General features: G+C 56.5%; 1 protein-coding gene across 6 annotated transcripts in view; it reads right to left on the bottom strand.

Moving 5' to 3' along the window:
- Nucleotides 1-693: 693 nt before the first annotated feature.
- Nucleotides 694-20,337, bottom strand: part of PNPLA7 (patatin like phospholipase domain containing 7) — a 64,409-nt gene continuing 44,765 nt past the window's right edge. For 4 of the 6 annotated variants that reach the window (XM_029919826.1, XM_029919831.1, XM_029919830.1 and 1 more), the window contains 14 exons: nt 16,435-16,498; nt 16,072-16,240; nt 14,887-15,069; nt 13,953-14,071; nt 7,027-7,183; nt 4,554-4,670; nt 4,309-4,378; nt 3,471-3,587; nt 2,803-2,951; nt 2,247-2,399; nt 2,022-2,132; nt 1,581-1,665; nt 1,278-1,381; nt 694-1,134 (listed from right to left, as the gene is read on the bottom strand). In XM_029919826.1, the coding sequence (XP_029775686.1) occupies nt 1,012-1,134; nt 1,278-1,381; nt 1,581-1,665; nt 2,022-2,132; nt 2,247-2,399; nt 2,803-2,951; nt 3,471-3,587; nt 4,309-4,378; nt 4,554-4,670; nt 7,027-7,183; nt 13,953-14,071; nt 14,887-15,069; nt 16,072-16,240; nt 16,435-16,498 (1,721 nt within the window). In that variant the 3' untranslated portion in view covers nt 694-1,011. Of the gene's footprint in view, nt 1,135-1,277; nt 1,382-1,580; nt 1,666-2,021; nt 2,133-2,246; nt 2,400-2,802; nt 2,952-3,470; nt 3,588-4,308; nt 4,379-4,553; nt 4,671-7,026; nt 7,184-13,952; nt 14,072-14,886; nt 15,070-16,071; nt 16,241-16,434; nt 16,499-20,337 lie in introns of those variants that run through there. The other 2 variants (XM_029919829.1, XR_003901801.1) reach the window with 2 other exon arrangements.

Here is a 20,337-nt window from a genome sequence, read left to right as displayed (position 1 = left end):
GGAGAGCACGGCAGGGGCCGGGGGCGGCGGCTCCGCCCACCGCGACGTCACGGACGGGGCGAGGCCAGGGGCTCCGCCCACCGCGACGTCAGGCTTGGGGGCGACTGCCCGTGACGTGACGTGGGGCCCGGCCCGGTCGTCGGGAGGGGACTGGGGCGGTGGCTCCGCCTACCGTGCGGGGCGGAGAAACTGAGGCCGGCTGGTCACTGACTGCCAGGCCCGGGGCCTCGGGTCAGGGGTCTCGGTGCCCCTCACAGACCTGCACGAGTTGCGGACCCCAAAGTCACAGCGCTGGAGAGAGCGCGGTCTCCTTTTCTACAAAAGGACTCCCGGGCGCTGTTTAGTGATCTGAGAAAGTGTGGGCGGCACAGAACCTCGGAGCGCGGCTCGTGTACCGCGTGGGAAGATGCCCGCCCAAGAGCGCTGGGGGGGGGGGGCTCGTTCTTGGTTCGGGGGCTCCCTGGGCGCCCTGCCTGCCTGGCTTAGTTGTTGCCCCTATGCCTCAAGCCCCAGTAGGGGTGCCTGGGAACCCTACGTGATGACTTCAGAGGACAGCAGGTGACGCCACATCCAACCCCGCCTCGGGGACATGGCCCTCACAGCGGACCAGTAGTGAAGCCAGAGGCTGCTCTGGGGCTCTGGTCAGGCGCATCGCGTCGCTCTCTGCCATGGGGATGTTGGCAAAGGGACATGTCCGTGAGCAATCAGATCTACTTTATTGACACATCAAGCGGATGCTTCAGGGGCTCCAACATCTCTGAGAGGCCTCGGGGCGCCCCAAGGACTGCTTGTGTGCAGGGGTGCCAGGCCTGAGTGCTCCACCAGCAGCTGACAGTGCAGAGCATCCAGAGACAGCTCCCTGCCCCCCTCCCTGCCCCCACCCCTGCCCAAACACACACAGCTTGGGTCCAGCACAGGAGGAGCTGGGCCCTGGGCCCCAGCCGGGTGGCGAAGACCCGAGGAGCTGTAGGAGCCACAGTCTCTGAGACAGGCCCACAGCAGAGGCTGACTCTAGGGTGCCTCGGAGGGGAGAGCTCCACCCATCTTCGCAAGTGTGTCAGCAGCAGCTGCTGTCCTGGGGCAGTTTTGGGAAGCCAGACTGGGTTGCCGATGCCGAAGTGAGGGTTCGTCTTCCTGGAATCAAACCGCACACCGTCAAGGTGGGGAGTGAACTAGAGAGCTGACCAGGGCCAGGTCTCAGTGGCTCTGTGCTGCAGGGCAGCAGGGAGGGAGCAGCCTCAGCTGAGGGGCACCACAGGCGGGTCCAGGCAGCTCACCGAGTCAGAGCCCAAGTGGGCCGGGGCACTCTGGAAGTCAGCGTACATGTCCTTGGGGCCATCTGGCAGCTCCTCCTCATACTCGGTCTGGTAGTCAGACTCATCTGGGCAGAAGGGAGAGCGTGTTGGTCCCCTTCCAAGGGCAGGGGTCATGCCATGGAGGCACAAGTCCCCACCTGCCCCTCATCAGGGCCAGGGGCTGCCAGAGGGAGCTGGGCAGCCAGGGCACACCAAGGGTCAGAAGGAGACGTTGCCACCCCCACCTGTGGCCGTATGGGTGCATGTCCTGGGCATCCAACTCACCGTCCACCATGGCTACTTTGGCGGGCTCAATGCGGGACACGATTTCAGCAAGGTCCGTGAAGGAGGCATTGGGGCAGGTGAGGACCTGGAGGGCCAAAGTGGAAGAGACATCTCTGTGACCCTCTGCGGCCCTAGCCTACTGAGGTGCCCAACTTAAGCCTTGGAGTTGGGGCCGGGGCATGGAAGATGAGCCGGGGCCTAAACAAGCCCCCATCCTCTCCAACCATGAGCACCAGAAGGGTAGAGAGCCAAAGTAGGGCAAAAAGAGGGGACGCTGAGGCAGAGGCCATGAGTTCACCCCCATCGGGTGGCATCCTGCCCTGTCTCCCGGCCCCTGAGCAGCTGAGAAGTGCACCAGGGCCCCGCAGGGTGTGGGGAGCTCTGCAGCCCTCAGGCCCGCAGAGGCGGGAAGGGAAGGAGGGTGCAGGCTCCGGCACTCACGCCACACGCCGTCATCTTGCTTGTCCCCTGCCGGTCCTGTAGCAGCTTTTCCAGCACACCACTCCGACGCCAGATGTCAAACACGGTCCGCCCATGCTGGTACCCCACTTCCTGCACACACATCAGGACCCCCACTCCTAAGCTCTCAGAAGTGAGGGCAGGGAGGTTGGGAAGGGCGCGGGCAGACCCTGGACCCTGCTGACCCTCCACACCCACTGCACTCACGCAGATCTCGTTGAACTTGCCGAAGTCCAGAGTGCCGTAGCTGTCGATGGGGGGGCGCAGGTACTCACAGTACTCGCTGTTCTTCACCATCTCCAGCTGCCGGACGCAGCACACATATGCCAGGCGCGTCTGGATCTCTGCCATGTTCAGCACCTGCTGCCATCGGAGCCCCTGAGCGAGGCTCTTCAGTGCCCACATGGCCCCACCTGCCTGGATCTCATGCCCTGGCCTTCTCCCTCCCCTCCCCCAAGGGCAGGTGCCAGCCAGGCGTCCTGGAGAGTACCCTGACACCTTGTGGAGCTCTCGGGCCTGCCCCCTTTCCTCAGAGCTGCTCCAGGCAGGGTCGTCGGCAAGGATGGGGAGCAAGGAGCTACAGCCCCATTGGCCTCGGGGCCTGGTATGCACCACAACCCTCCTCTGCCCACGCCAGGCATTTGGGCAGCAGCACACTGCCCATCTTGGGGACGGTGGTAAAAGGGCAGGAGGAGGCTGCAGGGCAGGCCACAGAGGAGCACCTGATGGGCTGGGCACTGTGAAGAGCTATGTCCCCCCCCACCTTGACTTTTGTGGCCAAGGGGTTCCAGCGCTTCCACAGCAGCCACCACCCAGACAGCGCATCGCCATAGTTGGTGAGGTCCGTCTCATCCTGGCTGCCCACGTCAATGGCAATCACCACCTTTGCCCCCATAGACCTGGCCACATCCGCTGGGGAGAAGACAGCCTTGGTCACGACCCAGGACAGGCACGCAGAGGCCCAGGTGGGAACACGGCTTGGGAGGAACGGTGAGAGAGCCTGCATGGCACTGGGAGCCACAGGGTCTCCTCTTGGGCCTACAGAGGGGCAGCCTAGTGCATACAACTGTCCAACAGGTGACAGGTGTGCCCAAGGGAGGGGCCTCACCCACAACAGACCTGGCACTTTCTGGCTCTTAGTTCTGACTGTGGGCACAGATGGGACATAATTGCTCTCAGCTCCTCCACTTGGCGCTTGTTCTGAGCGCTGCTGAGCTGACAAACAGGGCCATATGCTAGGAGCACACGGTGCCCGAGCATGTGTGCATGAGCGTGTGTGTCTGTGTGTGAGCCTGGACGTGTTTCCTGGGCTTCGGGAACACCTACAATTCCCTCCCCCTCCAGCACACTGGAACATGTGCCACTGGCCTTCCCAGCAGTGGAGGAGGCTGAGGCAGGGGTGGGGCAGCCCCTCCCCACCCACCGCAGTACCTGGGAGGTTGTTGATGTAGCCCCCGTCCATCAGCAAGTGCCCGTCTTTGGGGTCACAGAGGGGAGGCATGTAGCCGGACAGAGACATGCTGGCACGCACGTACCTCCAGAGGGAGCCTGGGGGAGAGGACACCAGGGCCCGTGGGAGGGGAGCCCTTCACTGCCCATGGTGGGTTCCTGCCCTGGACTCTCCGCTCAGAGCCCTGCTAGCACGTCTGACTCCTGGCGGATGGCATCAGGCCTGAAGACAGACACCCCTTCCGTTCCTTCTCCTCCATGAGGGAGGGCAGGCCGGCTCTGCAGTCTTTCCACGTCCCACTCCCCTCCAGAGACACGTGCAGTCAGCTCACAAACCCCTCTGCCCAGGAAAAGGGCCCTTAGTTGCCACCCATGCACGGGCCTTCCCGTGGTCCCCCGCCCAGCAGTCTACGACCGCCTGCTGATTCAAACCCACAGAAACACATGCCCTTCATTATGCCCCCGGCCTGAGCATGCCCTGCCCCTACGCCTCTCCGCTCTCGGTTCACTGTTTTCTCCACCCTTCTGTGTCGTCTCGACTTCTCGGGGTTTTCAGACTCTTGGTTCTGTCCCTCCCCACTTCCTTTGTGCTCACAGCAGGATGATCTCTGGGGTCAGATCTCCCTGAGCCCCTTGCCTCCTTCAGGTCATCTTGGTGCTTCATCCAGTTCATGGAGCTGCCGTGCTCCTTGCCTGCCCCTCCCCTACCCGAAGGTGCTCTTTCAGTGCACCTCCCCTGACCACTCTGCCTTGAGTGGGGGGCTGTGGCCTATGCATGCCTGAACCCGTATCAAGGGGCACCCAAAGGAGGGGTGCTCACCATCCGTGTGGACCCGCATAGCAGAGGCTGTGATGTCTGTGGTGACGGTGAAGTATGGGATCCACAGGTCCTGCAGCGGGAGGGCAGGACTTAGACCACCCTCCCCTACTGCCAGCCCCCTCACCGGATGGGCCCAGGGGCTTGAGGGCATGAGGAGGACACCAAGCACCCAAACACAAGTCAGGCTCAGACTGGCTGTGGGCTCCAGCTGGGGTGCCCCGGGTGGTCCCTGCCTTGGGGGCTACCTCGATCTGTCGGTCCTTGAAGACGCTACAGATGCTGCTGTTAAAGCCGGCCCCCGAGAACATGGAGGTGACCGGGTAGGTCAGGTCCAGCACGGTCTTCACCGTCGACGTCACGTCCTAAGTGGGTGGGGCGCATGTGAGATCCCTGCAGAGGATGAGGGGTTCACACCCCCCCCACCTGCTGGCATGGGTGCCAAGATGATCCCATGGGACCCAGCCAGGAGCCCAAATCTGGAAAAGCACACGTGTGTGATTCCTGCAAACAGAACACAGGTGTCTGGGAAGCGTCGTGAGGGGCTTCCGTGGGGAGTGAAGGCCAGGGCCTGAGCAGCAGGGCTTGGAGGTCCCATGAGGGTCCCCGCTGATCCCTGCTCAGGGGGGTGAGCTGAGGACAGAGCTCGGTCCAGGACCTACACTGGTAGGTTAGTGGCAGAGACTGCTACCTGCTGAGGTCCCCAAGGGCAATGAGACCCAACCCGTCAAGATTTTTCCTGGGGGGTGGGGAGCTGCCCTGCCCCAGCATGCTTGGGGTTGACCCTCACATCCCACCATGGCAGGCCCTATATCAGGGTCTCGGAAGCAGCGGCCCTGCTGAGGGTCCTCTCTGCCAAAGGCCCCCCATCCTCCCTCTCTGGTGGGACTGAGGCTCATCCTTCCTCAGTGAGGATGTGGGCCCCTTAGTCCTGTGAGGAGGACATGTGACTGACCAGGCAGCACTGGCCTTGCACCAAGAATGTCTGGGTTCAAGGTTGTCTGCCTTCTTAAGGGCAGGGATGGAGAGGAAAGGTCCTCCCTGCCTCTGTGCAGACAGAAACAGATGGAAAAGCCCAGAGCACAGGCCATACATTGGGGGAGGGGCCTAGCTGAGGGGGAGTTGCCCCCAGTGTGCTCACACTGAGATGAACAGAGTGAAGACTCTGCCTCAGGACAAGCAGAGGGAACACGTGTGCTCCTAGCGGAAAGGGACCCGGGACAGCAGAACACCCCCAGGGTCCTCCATGGTTAGCAAGGCCCTCACTCCTGAAGAAGCCCCTGTCTAGCACCAAAGAGCCTGCAGAGTCAAGCCTGGCGGCTCCCACAACCACATCCCCTCAGCATGGCAGGAGGCTGAGGCCCAACCAGACAGGCGGGGACAGAGGACAGCCTGGATGGGATCCATTCTGCCCTGCCTTGTGGAGTCCCACAGCCTTGTGCTCACTGAGGACAATGGGGGCATCAGGCCCAAAGCACCCTGGACATCCCCACCCCTGCACGGGACCAGCGGAGGTGGGGAAGGGAGACGTCCTCCTGGCCTGTGAGCAGACCCTCGGCTGTGGCTGAAGCATACTGTCCCCACACCCACTGTTCTCAGAGGCCATTCTTAGTGACAAGCCGTGTTTGCCTCTGGTCCCCTCCTTGGAGCGGCCCATTGAGGGGCATCCAGGGTGGCTCATTTCAGGGAAAGAGGTGTCTCTGGAACACAGTGTCCTTGGGGCCACATGGATGGGGCAGATGGCCTTTTCTGGCAGCTTCGGCCACAGAAGATAACCAATTTCCTCTTCTTTTTTAAAAGAAGAACTCGAACACTTTTGGCCCCATTCATGGTTTCAGCCAGGGCTCCATCCTGCTCCAAGGAAAGCAAGTGGAGCTGTGGCAAGGGCAAGCGGCACCTGCACGTGCAGGGCGGGGCTGAGCCGGCCGCCCGCCAGGCTCCGGTCTGCCCGTGGGAGCTGCTGCAGCGGCTCACGTACGGTCCGGGCTTCGCTGGTGTGCGTTCATCACAGGGCCAGCTATTGGCTATTTTCTTATTTCCTGTCTTCCTGACCCCCCGCCATGTGGGGTCTTACAGATCCGGGGAGAGCCCGCCCCGCTGGCAGGGCGCCAGTCCTTGGAGGTGGCAGAAGCCTGGCCCGCCGGGAGCGTCTCTCATGCGAACCAAGTGATCCAGAGCCCACCCTCCCCCCTTCTTTATCACACTCTCACACCAGGCCGATAATCCACCCAAATCAACCGGGCCCAGGCCCCAGATAACTGGCACAGCCCCCTATGCCACTGAAACTATTCCAAAAGCCCATCTGAGGCTGCTTATCCTGCCCTCCCCTGCCTTTCCCACAGAAAGCCCAAGAAAGGCTCTGGACTTGGCCTTCCCCTTGCTCCTCTCTGCCGCCTCCTGGGCATGCGTGCTTCCGTGTGGTCCTGTGGGGAGGGGAACTATAGGTAACATTGAACTTTCCTTCCAGTGGTTCTGACCTGTGTCGTCCTCAGTCACCTTTATAAATTAAGACCAGGCACCAACCAGAGCCAACCTCCCAACATTGGTGTCCTTACTTCCTTTGTGCTCCCCATCCCCATCCCCCAACCGCCCTACAAACCCCACTCTGAGGCCAGAGCCCTGCAGAGCATAATCAGGGGCCACAGGTCCCAATGCCCTCCTGCCCCCCGCAGCCCCACAGGGACCTGGTGCTGAGCTCCAGGGAAGGCAGCGGCCCCTCACCTCAGCCCACTGCTTGGCCCGGATCCGTATCTGGCTGTAGTTCCGCTCCTCGGAGTACAGGGCGCCCATGAAGGCCCCGATGGACGTCCCTCCAACCATGTCCACTGGGATGCCACACTCCATCAGGGCCCGGATGATGCCGACCTGGGCACAGCCTCTATGCCAACCAGGAGCACAGAGCAGAAATAAGCACTGTGGCCAGGAACAGCACCTGCCATGTGCTGGCCAAAGGCCCCAGAGGTCGTCATCCCCAGCTACCCTCTCCTCAGTGCCCGTCTCGAAGACACGGCCCCAAAGAAGGGCTGTGAGCATTACTGGGATGCCTCTCAGAGCCTCAGCAGTTGTGAAGCTGATCAGGCTTTGCACAGACCCAGGACAATGGGACACAAGCTGAGGGCCACCAGAAGGGGTCCTGGTAAATGCCCAGGAGGCAACACCTCAGAGGTTAGGGGGAGGGAGAGATGGATGACCCTCCACAGGGATGGGAAAGCCAGTGTTTGACTGAAGTGATTACCCTGAGCCTCAAACCACTGTTACCGTCCCTTATATATGATGCCCACTGGAGAGTGCCAGCCGCAGAGGAGAAGAGCCCACATGACCACAGCCAGGAGGAAATAAGCATCAATGGGGCCCAGAGGGAGCGGGTAATGGAGCCGCGGTGCAGGCTCCACAACAACCATGCTTTGAGTCCCAGGGGCCAAAAGGGGCAAGCAGCCTGCATATGTGACGGGAGGAGTAAGAGAAGTGTGGTATGCATGTTTGAGGGACGTGGCCTTAAGGAGGAAGGAAACTCTAACAAAGGCTACCACATGGATGAACTTGAGGACCTTGCACTCAGTGAATGAAGCCAGACACAGAAGGACAAGGACTCTCATCACATGAGGGACTTGGAGGGGTCAGGCTCACAGACACAGAGTGGAGGTTCAGTTTAGAAGACAGAGATGGTCCAGCGCTGAGTAGTGATGGTTGCACAGTATCATGAATGTACTTCATGTGACTAAATTTCACATTCAAAAATATTTACAATGGGAAATTTTATGGCATGCATATTAAAATTTTTAATGTTAATTTTTGAGAGAGAGAGAGAGAGAAAGAGAGAGAGAGAGAGAACAACAAGCAGGGGAGGGGCAGAGAGGGGGGAGACACAGAATCTGAAGCAGGCTCCAGGCTCTGAGTTGTCAGTGCAGAGTCCAACATGGGGTTTGAATCCATGGACTGAGAGATCATGACCTGAGCTGAAGTTGGAAGCTTAACTGAGCCACCTAGGTGCCCGGCATGCTTATTTTTACACAATTAAAACAAAATTTAATATCACCGCAAAAAAATTAAATACTCAGGTATAAGGCTAAAACAATTTCAAAGAATCAAAGACCAGATTGATAATCTGGCACAGAACTGGAGACCAGGATAGAGCCGAATACAACTTTACAAGTGGAAAATGCAGTATCTGAGATGAAGGCCTGACCCGACAGGTTAAGCGGCAGACCAGGCACACTGGAGACCCACGAGGCTGGAAAGGGCAGAAAAAGCCCTCATTGAGTCCCAGGACACCCCAGGACGGACACCCCAGGAGACCGCTCCTGAGAACAGCCGTATGGGGGCCTAGAGCACGCATGGGACCCGGCAGAGGAGCCCAGAAAGGGAAAGGGACGGGCAGAAGCGGCATCTGGACAGAGGGTGGTCTGGTGCAGCCCAGGAGGGCCGGCCTCTCCAGCCTGAGGTCACGACACAACATCTACAACCCTTAATTCAGGAAAAAAAACCTTCAAATCAAACAAGTCAAATTATGGAAATAATAAGGAGAAGAGACGAAATTAATGAACCACAAAAAAATACTCAGTAGAGAGGCCCAAAAAAGCTAAAAAATGGTGCTCGGAAAGGACCAACCTCCAGCCCCTCCTGCGAGAACAGGAAAGGCAGGGGGAGGTGCGGTGAGGGATGAGGAAGGGCCCGTCTGCAGAGACGCTCCCGTCGTACAAGTGAGAAGTAGGTGTGAACCTCATGCATACGTAGGAAAACTCTAAAATGGACATATTCCTAGAACAACGTAATGTGCCAAACCCGACAGAAGAGAATCTGAATTGTACTATAACCGTCAATATGACCAGTCTTCGCAAAGAAGACTGCGTGTCCAGATGGTTTTACCAGTGGATGCTACTGAACGTGTCAGGAGGAGTAACACAAATGCCACATCGAACATTCTGGAGAGGAGGCAGTTCCCCACTCAACTCTGCAGCCCGCAAGCAAACCGACGTGCAGTCCAACCTCCCATCGATCCAGCCTCACGGGAGATCACAACACGTCACAGGCCAACGGATGTACCCTCAGAACACAAGACCAGTTTTTATTTAAAAATCAATATAGTTCACCACATTAACAGAATAAAGGAGAAAAATTCATGATCATCTCAACAGACACACAAAAACAACCATCCCTGACACACACACAGCAAACTAAGAAAAGAAGGGCACTTCCTCGACCCGTTGACACCATAGCTGAGGTCACACCCAGTGATGACGGGGAGTGTGCTCCCTCCCCCGGGCGACAGGACAAGGCCACTTGACATGGTGCTGGAAGGTCTAACTGGTGCGACAAGGCAAGAAGAAGAAACAAAAGACACACACGTATTTTGGAAAGAAAGATAAAAACTGGGTTTATTCTCAGAAGATACAACTGTGTATATAGAAAATGCAAAAATAAAAATAAGAAAGTCATGAGAATAAGTGAATTTAGCATGGCTATAAGATATAGAGCATCAATTTACAAATATCAGTTGTATTTCTACATACTGGCAACAAACACTTTGAAAATGAAACTTGAAAGCAATTTACAACAGGAAAAAAAAATCCCATAAAATACTTAGCTGATTCTAAAAATGTATATGGAAATGCAAAGGATCTAGAAGAGCCAAAAACAATTCTGAAAAACCAGAACTCAAGAATTTGCAGTGTCTGATGTTAAGATTTCCCATAAAGCTATGGCAATCAGGACGGTGTGATGGCGTCATGAAGGACAGACATGACAGGGCCCACATGCTCCGGGACGCGGCAGCCACAGGGGAGGGATGGTCTGCAACCGAAGGTGCTGGTCCAGCGGGAAGGCCGAGTGAGGGAGCAGAGCCTCCCCGGCACTGGACGCGGCAGCTGGGACACAGGCCCGAACGCACAGGCTGGAGCCACAGAGCTTCTGGAAGAAGGCAGAACACCTTTGTGGCCTTAGGACAGACAAGAACTCTCAGAAGACCAGCAGACCAGAAGCAGTAACCACAAAAAATGAAAAATTGCACTTCATAAAAATTAAAAACTGTTCATCAAAAAATACCAGTGAGAAAACGAAAAGCCAAAGACTGAGAGACAGAGTTAGCAATAAATATTATCTGGCAAAAGACTTGTATTCAGACTATATAGATAACGCCTCTGAATCAATAACGAAGGACAAACCACCAGTCAAACAGGAGTAAAGAATATAAATGCTATTTTACAGAATGAGATACACAAAGGGCCAGCGAGCACACGAGCTCATTTGTCCCCAGGGAGATCACCAGATGCCCCTGCACACCCATGAGAACAATTCAAGATAAGGATGATACCAAGGGTTGGCAAAACTGTGGGAACCTGAACTTCGAACACTGTTGGCGGGGCCGTGCAGCGGCACAGTGTCCCCCACGGCCAGGCGGCTCCCCTCCTAGGTATCTGCCCACGAGGGAAGGATACACACGCACCGGAAGGTTTGTGCCAGGACAGTTCTGGCTGTTTTCTCCATCATAACTCGAGTGTCCATCAGCAGGAGGAACGGGGGGAAGCAAAGCGTGGCAGACAACAGAATACGCTCAGCAGTGCACGGACGTGGCCTGGAGCACGTGGACAGCCTCACAACTGGGCCAAGTGAGCAAAGCCAGACACCGGCCAGCACAAAGAGAGAAGTTAAGGGAGCCAATGAAACACCTGCATTAATATTCTCAGAGAAATTCAATACTCCACTAGTAGAAAGAGAGAAAACTATGAAAAAAGCACTTGACGTTAGAAATATTTTAGCAGAAAAGATCAATTAGAAGATCCATTTGAGAAAAAACACCTAAAAATAGAACAAAAAGACAGGGATGGAAAATGGGGGAGAGGAAAGACCTGGCTTCCGACCATCAGGAGTTCTAGGCGGAGAGGATAGAGTCGGGGAACATCACAAAACATGCCCCAGAGTTGAAGCTCATGATTTCCAAATCTGGAAGGGCCCGCTGGGGCCCGGCCAGCCCAGTGAATGAACCCACTGCCACCAAGGCACAAGTCTCTTCAAGGACAGGAGTGAAAAGACTCCCCTCACAGCTTCCAGAGGGGAAACAGACGTCACAAATAAAGTGGGACCCGGCACCTCAACAGCAATGCTGGACGGTAGAGAGACATGGCAGCGCCCCCTTAGAAATTCTCGGGGAAAATTACTTCCATGTTGGATCTCACACCCAGACGGTCATCAAGGACATTTTCTGCTACACAGGGTCTTAAAACTTTTCCTTCCCAAGCGCCTTCTCTTAAGGAAACGTCTAGAGTATGAATGCTACCCAAATAAGGGATATGTCAAGAAAGAGGAAGACATGGGATCCAGGAAATGGAGTTGAACATGGGAGAGAGACCAAGAAGTTCCCAGGATAACAGGGAAGGGAAACTCCAAGACAACATTATGGGCAGAGCCCAGAGGCGCCAGGAGACCTGGAGGGGGTGGCTCCCACACACAGTGGGGCAGAGGCCACCCGAGATGGCGAGCATGCTGATAGGAGGCTGATGCTCTGGGGCAGTGTCAGGGCGCCAATTAATGACACCTAGGAAACAGCAAGTGGCAATTGCAACAATTATTAACTTCAAGGCAGGAAATACAGTCGTACTATGTAATGTGGGGTGACTGAGCCCTGAATGAGCACTGCTGTCATAGTAATAGAAATGGTGACAATTAGCTTGGCCAGCGTGGGAACCACACTGGGAACTGAGTGGTGAGGAGGGACCCAGACCGAAGACAGGTGATGGATGGATGGACAGGCGGACAGATGGATGGCAGATGACAGACAGATGAATAAAGAAAGGACAGATAAACTGGGGGGGGGGGCTGGGTTAGGAGCTCAATAATCTAAAACTGAAAGAACAGAATAGCTATGCAGATGGGCAGAGAGCTGACGGCGCTCCAAGTGATTTTCTCTGGGAGGTCTCCAGGTTTGGTACTGGGGGGACGAGATGGCAGAGGACGGCCTCAGGCAACAGCCACATGGCTATAAACTAAGTATTATTTTGACTAAAATTAAAGTTTCATTGAAAATGCTGGTGATCATGGCGCCTGGGTGGCTCAGTGGGTCAAGCTTCTGGCTCTTGGTTTTTCAGCTCAGGTCATGATCTCACAGTTCCTGGAATTGAGCCCCACGTTGGGCTCTGCAATGGTGGTGCAGAGCCTGCTTGGGATTCTCTCTCTGCCCCTTCCCTGCTCCCATGCACAGGCACATGCTCACTCTCTCAAAATAAATAAACTTACTAAAAATTTTTTAAATACTATTGATCACATCATCCTGGCCTACAAACCAGGTCCAAGTCTGGGTCAGCTCTGGGCCACCTCACTGTCCTAGTCCCACAGGAAGTAGCCTGGGTCTTGCCATCCACCAGGCAATGTTAGATAAATCACCCAGTTTTCTAGGTTCACTGGCTCAGCTTTCAAGTGAAAGCATGGCACTAGAGGCTGCTCGGATCACCTAGGACCAATGCGCACACTGCTTATGCCGCGTCACTCAGGCCAGGCCACGTCCGGGGTGGGCAGGACGCCCTGGAGCGAGGCGGGACTGCCGTGCTGGGGCAGAGAAGCGCCAGGTGAGCAGGGTGGCGGCTGTGTGTCCCCCCATCCTCCTGTCAGGAAGGGCCTCAGGCCAGACGCCAGGCCTCAGAGGCTTGCAGGTGGGAAGTGCAAACAGGGGGCTTGGACTGCTCCTTTGCATTATCCCTATCTTTTCTAGAGAAGAGGGTCTGGTTCCTCCTTGGCCTTGAGGCTGGACAGCATCTCTGACTGTAACTCGCCAGATGTGAGCACGGGTCTGGCTCCACAGGCAGAAGACACCTTGGAGAGTCCCCAGCCCCCCACGGCACTCCTAGGGGGTTTCAGTGCTTCAGGGCCCCTCCTTCCTCCTGCTCACTTTGAAAGGGGTCCTCGGGGACCTGGAGGCACTAAGCCAGGCACCTTCTCCAGGGCCTGCGGAAGAGGGGCAAGCAGCACCAGCAGGGCTGGGGATGGGGTGTGTGCGTAGTGCTCAGGAGGCCCTGCGAGCCTCATTTGGCCAGAGCAGGGGCGGTGAGGGGGGGCAGGGCATGAGGGACTCCGCCCCACAGGGTACCCCAACCCAGGAGCCAGCACAGGTGTTGTGGGAGGCACTGCTCACACCTCCTCACCGTGTCCTGGGGCTCCACCTCTGTCCCAGGTGTATACGCCTCTCTAAGTTCAGGAGGAAGGAGGCAGGTGCCACAATGGCAAACACAGGGTAGCAGTTATTTGGGTTACGAGTCCTGTAAGGACTTCATCAACCCGCAGAACTGAAGAACGCTGTGCTATGTTTGCAAGCAGATAAGGACATTATAAAGTACGTATTAAAATGTAAAGAAACTCACCCGCAGCCCAATGGAAAGACTGGCAAAGGACAAGAACAGAGTTTTCAGAGGAGGTGCAAATGGCTAACAGACTGGCAGACGCTTCTAGCAAAGACAACTGGAACAAATCTACTGCACTGGCAAACGTCACAACCTGGGAGAGCCCAGGGGAAGCTCCCAGGTGCTGAGACATGCTTGGTCACACGCTGGGCCTTTCTTTGGGGACTGCTCCCGGGGCCAGCGCAGAGGCCTCTTGGTCAGCATCAGCGCGCGCATGCACACAGAGACACGCAGCCGAGGGTGGCACGGCTAGGGACTCACCTCGCTCCCCCGCCCCCAAGCACCAGGGCGATGGCGTTGCCGGTCAGCACCCGAGCCAGGCGGGAGAAGTCTGAGTGCCGATCTGGGGGCTTCTGGAACACTCGCTGGTACATCTCCACCTGGGAGAGGGGCCAGCAGACAGGGAGGGTTGGGCTAAGTTCTACACACTGTGACCTGATTGGGGTGGTCCCTCTACTCCTGACCCAAAGCCCTCTCCAGGACACAGCAGAGTCTGGCCTTGATGCCTAGGCATGCCTGGGAGGAGGCCCTCACGGGGCACATGGGAGAGCGGGCAGTGTGCAGATGGACTACACACCCGAGGGCCCAGCAGGAGGCCACAGAGCCCCCAGAGAGCTGTCCCAAAGGGACACGAAGCCCAAAGCCCAGGTGAGACCCTGCCGGCCACTGGGTGACCAGGCACAGACGTGCTCTCAGGACACTGTTCACTGAGCTGTGGGGCCAGGGAGGCTGTGGCATGCGGGTAGCCTCTAGGAACCCTGCCCCCTAAAGCCCCCAGGGCTGAAGAGGCTCCCCTCCTACTCTTGGCAGGCCCTGGTATCCTCTCCCCAGATCCCCAACTCTCCCCCCCGCCCTGTAACTCTCTCCCCCGACCCCCAACTCTCCCCCAGGCTCCCTCTGGAGGTCCGTGTGAGCCAGCATGTCTGTCAGGCTACATGCCTCCCCTCTGCGAGCCCAAAGACGGGCACCTGCCGATGGACGGGGGCTACATCAACCACCTCCCAAAGCTCAAGCTCAAGCAAACGTGAGCTTACAGGAGAGCAAGCCGCCCTTATCAGCGTCCCTGTGATCTCAGACCACAGAGACCCAGAGAGGGATCAAGAAGGAAACGAGCTTCGCCATCACAAACAAGTCAGGAGGCTGTGTTCTGGAGGCTAGGGGCTGCCGTCAGTCCGGCCCAGGGCACAGGCCTCACCAGCTTGGGCAGGCTCCTCCGGGAGAAGACGCGGCGCGGACAGCACAGGTGCAGGTGGCCGGAGCACCAGCTGCGCATGTTCAGCCACTCCACGGTGCGGGACGGTGCCGGCCCTTCCTCCCGGTGCAGCAGGACCAGCTGCTTCTGGGCACGCATGGCCGTGCTCTCCAGCATCTGCTCCAGCTGCAGGAGAGCAGAGCCTGAGTCCTCGGTGGGACAGAGGCCCTGCTCTGGACGCCTCGCACACCGGCAGGAGGGTCAAGGGCAGGGCCTTGGCAGGCAGCACCGTGGTTCTACGAGCCAGCTCAGCTATGTGTGCGCTGCCCTTCGGCTGTCGAAGCTGTGGCCCAGGGGTCTGCCTGCGCCTGATGCATGCCGCGCTCGGTGAGGGTGACCACAGGGAGCTGTGGGGGTGTACAGGAAGGGAGGGGCCACCCCCCCCCCCCGTCTGCCTCCCTAACACCTCTGCACGTGCACACACTGCGACCTTCTCAGCTGATGCGTCTCTCCCTGCAGAAGAGGAGCCCCCCTCAGAGACGGGTGGTTTTCAGCTGCCCCAGGATCAGAGAGAAAGGAGATGCGGAACGTGGGCTAAAGGGAAGGCAAGCCTACACTTCATACCCTTGAAGCTGGAAACAAAGTGGGCTGGCTGACAACATCACTTCACAGCTGAGGACAGACAGATGGTGGGGTACTCAGAGACAGGAAACTAAACGGCCACAGAACCGAGTGCAACAATATGGAAAAACCTTCAACACCTCAGTGTGGAGGGAATAGGGCATCTCACGGTGATATAAAATAGGGCACTATTTATATCAGACGTAGATCTGTAAAGCTGTGCTGTATACGCTCACAGTAAAACTCAGGAGACTCAGCTTCACAAGAGGCCCCCTGGGGGCCACTTCAGGGCGCCTGCCCTGCTTTTTGCTAGAACTACCGTGACAGGTGTACACAGCAAAACGTTTTCAAATCCTGCAGAGGAGCTATATGGGTGTCAGCTTTTATTATGTCTTTTCCTGCGTTCTTGAAAAATTTCGTTCAAAGCAAAGAACAGAGAAACAGGGCTTTGAGGAGAGTGGCCCCTGACCAGAGCCGGGCCAGCCTGCAGCCCTGCCTGCACCACCCCCATCCCTGCCACCCTCCATCCACACAGCCTCCGCCCCCCCGACAGCTCTGCCTGGTTACCTCGCCCACAGTGGGCTCCTGCTCCCCCAGGCCCACTATGAGGATGCAGTCAGCTTGCCGGATGCAGCGCTGGGTCCACGGCGTGAGCGTGCTGTCCGCCTGGTAGAGCACGATCCGGTGGATGTCTTCCTGCTGCCCCAGCCAGCTGGACAGCCGGTACTCGTGGACGCTGGAAGGCACGGACACGGTGGGGCACGGACACCAGAGCGCGTGTGGACATGGGAGTGTGCAGACACAGGGGCTGTGACGAGGGGCACAAGCACCAAGGGACATGCGGGACGCAGATGCCTGGGCGTGCCTGGACCTGCTGCAAGCAAGAGGCTGGGGACGGCCAGGCTGTCTCCCACACACAGGCTGGCGTACCTGTCCAGAGCAGCAGACCCAAGGCGCTGCTTGATGTTGTCACTGGTCAGCAGTAGGACGGGGCCTGAAAACACACACACAAACTCCAGAAAGCTGTCCCAGCAGCTGTTCCTTCCCTAGAGGTCTGCTCTTTTTGAAAACCATGAGAAGCCTTTCTTCTTTCAAAGAGGAAGTGCCTATGGCCTGAGGCCACCATTCCCTCTGCCCACAGAGGAGACCCTCTGAACAGCTGAGTCCACCCTGTGCAGGAGAGGGTGCTGAGCACAGGAGCTGGGAGGGCTGTGCCAGCTCAAGAGCTCAGCAGATGGTAGTGGGGGGCTCTCTGAACCTCACTCTCTTTCCTTGCACAGGAAAGAGTCCGTCTCTGCGACACTGACACAGTGTATGTGTGTGCGTGCGCGTGTGTTGGGGGCAGGACAAGCACAGCTTGTAAAATGCAAGATAGTATAATCCCCCAAACCCATATGAGCGAGGCTGGCTATATTCCAGGGCGGTGAGGTGGTGTATTCGCCCATGTGGAGATGCAGACTTTTCACATTTTGTGTCTCTGAAGTCAGCATGCATCTCTTATCTCTGATGTCTACAGACACAGGTGTCGGCACCTGCCCAACCAGGAGGGCCACCATCGGGGTCTGCAGGAAGGTCACCAGGGGTTCCTGTGCACTGGGAGATGCAGACGAGCACGCATGACCCGGGGCTAGAGAAGACCCAGGAGTCCTGAGGGCTTTCTTCTCATTCCTATGCCTGGTCAGAGCGCTCCCAGAGCTGACAGTTACAAGGTGAGAGCTGAGAAATCACAGCATCATACTTTAACCGGCAGCATCTGCCCTCCTAGAGGCACCCGGAACAGGGCGTGTGTCTGAGGATGACAGTGTCCCTGCTGAGATGCGGCTCTCTGGTGTGACCCGTGGGCACGCATGGACAGCTCGGCCTTAAGTGACAGAAGCTTGCTGGTGTAGGGAGGCTCCTCCTCTCAGGGGCTTGGGGTGAGGGGGGCAGGTCAGGTAGGGGGCCTGCACTCCTGGTACCAGCTCTAGTGGGTCACTGGCACGGGCCTGACGGAGGGAAGGAGACCTCCTGGGGCCGGGCTGCATCACGTGCCTGCGAGGGCGGGCCCTGACCGCGCCCTGGACAGGCAGGACGCGATGGAACGCGCAGGCTGTGTCTGGCTGCAGGAACACTGAAGAGCCCCGCCCTGAGGCCCTCCAGGGACCCCAGGCTGGGCTCTGCCTGCCAACCAGTGCATGTGTCATTGTAGACACCCCTGCCTGGACTCAGGGGGCTCTGAGGGGGGCCCCAGGGAAGTGTGGAGCCAGTGAAGGGGGTGTCTGGGCTCCCATGGCACAGGCTACGTCTATGGCCGGTCAGGAGTATGGTAACCAACCCTGTCCCTGGGAGGGGCCTGCTCATGGCCAGGCAGTTGGTAGGTCCAGGGAAGGGAGGGGAAACAGGGTGGCTCATTCCCACCCACGTCTGTGGCTCTGTGGGGGCACAGCTGATGCGGGCATCCAGCCAGGCTGCTGCTCCCACTCTGGCCTGGACGGTCACTGCTGGCCTGGCTGGTGGACAGCCTCCTTCCCAAACACTGGAGGCTGAGGAAATGGAACAGTACTGCCGAGTGCTGGAAGAAAATGGCCATCAGCCTAGAATCTTCCTTCAGAAGAGAAGGCAGCCTACACAAGCCTGGGCACCTGACTTTCAGCAAAGGTGTCAGCACGGCAGTGAGCCAAGTTCAGTCTCTAAAGGAGGGCTCTGGGTCACTGAAGAGCCCTACAGACAACATGAATTGTGGCTTCTACCTCTTTAAATTATAACCCAAAGCAATCCCAAATACACTGTGGACTGCGAGGAAAGGTAAAACCACAAAGTGTTTAGAAGAATATCTTCATGATTTGCAGGCAGGATGAAATTCTTTCGGTAAAATAAAAAAAAAAACAATCAGTGACAATATTAGAAAAAAATTTGGGGGCGCCTGGGTGGCTCAGTCAGTTAAGTATCCAACTTTGGCTCAGGTCACGATCTCATGGTTCGTGGGTTCGAGCCCCACATCAGGCTCTGTGCTGACAGCTCGGAGCCGGGAGCCTGCTTCGGATTCTGTGTCTCCTTCTCTCTCTGCCCCTCCCCCACTCCCTCTCTCTTTCTCTAAAATAAATAAACATTGAAAAAAATTTTTAAAAGAAAAAATTTGGTAAATTGGTCTGCATTAGAATTAAGAACTTCTGTTTGTCAAAAGACATCATTAAACGAATAAAAAAGCAGGCCACAGAGAGGGAAAGATCCCTGCAATATTAGCAAACAAGGAACCGCACTGAGATCACGCACACTGTGCTCATCAACAAGGAGACGGCGGCAGCCCGACAAAGACACTGGCTGACCTGACAGGCACTCACGGGAGAGGGTGTCCCCATGGCCAAACTTCCTGGTCACTGGGAAATACAAATTAAACCCATAACGAAACACCTCTGCATACTCTTCGAAGTGCATAAAAGCTACACTAACCACCCAGAAGAACAGACCACACACCTTGGCGAGTGCACGCAGACACCCTTCCGGGACGCTAACCACGGGCGCCCGGCTGGCCCAGTCAGTGGACTGTACAACTCTCAACATCTGGATCCTAAGTCCAAGCCCCATGATGGGCACGGAGCTTACTTAAACAACAGTAACAGCAAAAACTCTAGGAATCACTATGTGACTGAGACAAAAAACAAGTCTTACTACATTTTAAGACTGAAATCCTACTAGTATCTTTTCTAGTCACAATGGTATGAAAGTAGAAATTGGTAACAGGAGAACCAGAAAAGTCACAAATATGTGGAGATTAGAAAACACTCCTGAACTACCCAGAAGAAACTGCAGGAGAGATTAGAAAACGCCCCTGGGGCCAGTGAAAACACAAACACCGCACTGCAGACCCCAGGAGCAGCCCACCTGCCAGGGCTATGGACGCGCAAATGCACAGACCAAGGACCTGACCTTATACCTTGGAAGAGTGCCAACTAAGCCCAGAGCAGACAGAGGAATGAAAGAAGAGATCAGAACAGAGATAAATAAAATGAAGAATAGAAAAACAATAGAGAAAATCAATGGAACCAGAAGCCTTTTTTGAAAGAATCAACAAAATTGACAAACCTTCAGCTAGATGAACAGATGAACAAAGGGGAAAAGAGAGAAGACTCAAATCATTAAAATCAGAAACGACAGCAGGGGGACATTATTGATCTCACAGAAATAAAAAGAAGTGGGGGCAGGCAGCTGGCTCTGCTGGTGGAGCACGTGACTCTTGATCTCGGGGTTGTGAGTTCAAGCCCCACTTTGCATGTAGAAATTACTCAAAAGTAAAATCTTAAAAAAGTAAAAAATGACTATCAACGGAAAAACACTTCCTAAGTACATGAAAGGCCATACACAGGAGCCTGCGCTGACGCCACACCGGGCGCGAGGCTGAGAGCTGTCCCCCGGGCTCAGGAGCCAGCAAGGGCGCCGGCTCTCACCGCCTCTCTCTCCCCGCATGCTGGGGGTCCCAGGCGGAGCGGCCGGCCGAGGAAAAAGGATAGAAAGGCATCAGAACTGGAAAAGAAGAGCGAATGTTGCCTGAGCTCACAGACAGTATGATCCTCTACGTAGAAACACCCGATAAAGCCCACCCCAAACCGTTACAAGTACGAGAAGCCGCGGGACACAAACCAACACAAAGTCAGTTCTCTTCCTATACGGTGACCGAGGTTAAGAAAAATATTCCATTTACAACGGCATCAAAAAGAGTAAAATATTAGGAAAACTTAACCCAGACGAAAGACCCGTACACGGAAAACCACACGACTTTGCTGAACGAGGTTCAAGAGCTGACCTAAGGACGCGGGAGCGTGTGCCGTGTCCGCGGGTCGGAGGCGCGAACGCGGT

Source organism: Suricata suricatta, chromosome 13 (assembly GCF_006229205.1).
Source record: "Suricata suricatta isolate VVHF042 chromosome 13, meerkat_22Aug2017_6uvM2_HiC, whole genome shotgun sequence".
NCBI lineage: Eukaryota > Metazoa > Chordata > Mammalia > Carnivora > Herpestidae > Suricata > Suricata suricatta.
The sequence above is the reverse complement of the archived record's forward strand: the minus strand, read 5'-3'. Positions and strand labels throughout refer to the sequence as shown.